The 2,218-nt window shown below is 69.0% G+C and overlaps 1 protein-coding gene across 1 annotated transcript in view; it reads right to left on the bottom strand.

Moving 5' to 3' along the window:
* SLC25A1 (solute carrier family 25 (mitochondrial carrier; citrate transporter), member 1) overlaps positions 1–805 on the bottom strand; it is a 3,160-nt gene extending 2,355 nt beyond the window's left edge. The window contains exons 1-4 of the mRNA XM_012654953.1: positions 660–805; positions 275–382; positions 108–207; positions 6–28 (exon numbers count right to left, since the gene is read on the bottom strand). Coding sequence (XP_012510407.1) covers positions 6–28; positions 108–207; positions 275–382; positions 660–753 — 325 coding nt within the window. The 5' untranslated portion in view covers positions 754–805. The remainder of the gene's footprint in view (positions 1–5; positions 29–107; positions 208–274; positions 383–659) is intronic.
* Positions 806–2,218: the final 1,413 nt, after the last annotated feature.

Genomic DNA, 2,218 nt, shown 5'->3' with positions numbered 1-2,218 from the left:
GTTGCTGAGGAACTCGAACATTCCGAACCTGGGGGCGGGAGGCGGGTGAGAAGGGCTGCCCCTCCGCCGGGACCCTCCGACCCCCGCGGCCGCCCCGCAGGCCCCACCTCACGGCCGCCTTGGGGATGGAGCCGTAGAGCAGGGAGCTGAGGCAGCGGTACAGGCCCGGGACTTCGTGGCTGCGGACCGTCTGCCGCACGCAGTCCCCTAGGGGAGGGGCGGTCAGGACCCGCCGCCCGCGCCCGGCCCGCAGCCCCGCGGCCGCCCCGCTCACCGATGCCCCGGTACCGCGGCGGGTGCGAGCGCTCGTCCAGCTGCAGCTGCATCTTCACGTACTCGGTGGGGAAAGTGATGAAGATCTCGATGCCGCCCGCCAGGCCGCCTGCGGGCACCCGCACCCGGCGCTTAGACCCCGCCGCACAACCCGCCCCTCCCTCACCCGGACTTCGCCCGGCGGCCCCGTCGGGCCCACGCCCCCACCCCGCTGTCCCCGCGCGAAAAGCTGGGCGACCCCTGCCCGCCAGACGGAGGACAGGGCCTCAACCCCCACCCCCACGCCCCCAGCCCAACCCGGAAGTGGGGCGGGGCCTCGGCGACCCGGGCCCACCCGGAAGCGCCGGGGGCCGCAGGGTCTAGGTCCGCGTCCCGCAGGGGCCCACCTGCCAGGATCGCCTTCCCCGGGTGCGTCAGCTTGGCCTTCCCGGACGCGGGCGCGGCGGCCGCTAGGACGCGGGGGGCGCGTGACGCGGCCATGGCGGGCGGGAGGCGGCCATGGCGGGCGGGAGGCGGCGCGCCCAGTGGGAACTCCGGGTCCGAGCCTGCAGCGCTGGGCGATCGGTGCAAGGCTGCCGGTTATGTACCCGGGGCGGGGCGACCGCTTCGGCTCCCGGGCTCCGCCCCGCGTGGTCCGAGCCGGGCCCCGCCCCCAGCTCGCCCTGTGTCGGCTGGGAAACTGAGGCTGGGGCGGGGCGCGCCGAGGCGGGCGCCAGGGCGGGGCCCGGGGCGCAGCCAATGGCCGAGGCGAAGTCCCTGGAAAACCGAGACCGGCGGGGCGGGGGGCGGAGCTGCGTCCCGGTCGGGAGCTGCGGGTCAAGGAGCAGAGACTTGTAGCGCGCCCAGGCCTGCGGCGGACACCCACGCGGGAAGGAGTGGGCCTCGCACTCTGCGCGTCTGCAGAGAAAGGCAGGACGTTGGAGACTCCGGAGGCGAGACGGGCAGATCAGCCTTTAGACACGTGCGGCCAGCCCTGTCCCCTCGGTCCCAGGGTTTGGTGTTCGGACACTCCGCGGGACTGTGCAGTCCCACCCCTGCCCCTCTCCTGGATTTAGAGCTCGGGAAAAGACTCCAAATACAAACCGTAGTATTCTCCCAGGCAGCTTCCCTGGGCAGACACGGGTCCCCACCTGCAAAGAGGTCCCAGGGAATCTTTAGCAGGCTGCAGGGCTATGAAATTGGCCCTTGTCCCTCCTACCCACACCAGCACCAAGGAGAGAAACTTCGCCTGGATAAACCGACTTTAATATTCATGATCGGCAGGAGGCTCAGAGCCGTGTTAGGAACTCTGGCACCTCCATACAAGACGCATTATGTTGTGTCTCCGAAGTGGCCTGGAGGAAGCACTTCTAGCCAGCGTGGGGTGAAAGGAGGGTGCCCTTCCCCCCAAGCGACAGGGAATCCTTGAGAAGAACCTCCCTGGTGACGCCTGGCTCCAGCCAGAGGGCCGAGAGGCAGAGGTCCACCTCCCTGGTGGAGTCGAGCTAGTCTTGGGCAGTCAGTGTCTACCCTGGGGAGTGGGGGGTCTACCCTGGCCTCCCCAGGCTTCAGGATGACTCAGAGGCTGCCATCATTGGGCTTCAGCAAAAATAAATAATGTCCGGGTGTCCCTGCCTCCCATTGGGGTCCTCTGTGCCCAAGAGTGACAGGGTCCATGGAGAGACAGCGCCCACTACACACTGAAGTCATACACAGGAGTGTGGGTGAAGGTGGGAGCAGCAGTGTATCCACAGGGAAAGCCGGCAGGGGCAGGGCCGGCTGTCAGCATTAGCTGTGCGCCTGCAGAGGGAGACACATAGTGAGCAGGGCTCCTGCTGCCCACCCGGTCCTCCCCTGGCTGCCTGAGTAGCCAGGGGCCCCAGGAGCAGGGTCTGCAGGACCAGTCCTGACCACCGGGAGGCTGAGGCACCTGGAGGCAAGGAGTGTGGGCAGTGCTGGTCTGGGG

Source organism: Propithecus coquereli, unplaced genomic scaffold (genome assembly GCF_000956105.1).
Source record: "Propithecus coquereli isolate 6110/MARCELLA unplaced genomic scaffold, Pcoq_1.0 Scaffold456, whole genome shotgun sequence".
NCBI classification, from domain to species: Eukaryota; Metazoa; Chordata; class Mammalia; order Primates; family Indriidae; genus Propithecus; species Propithecus coquereli.
This window is presented reverse-complemented; position numbering and strand designations above follow the sequence as displayed.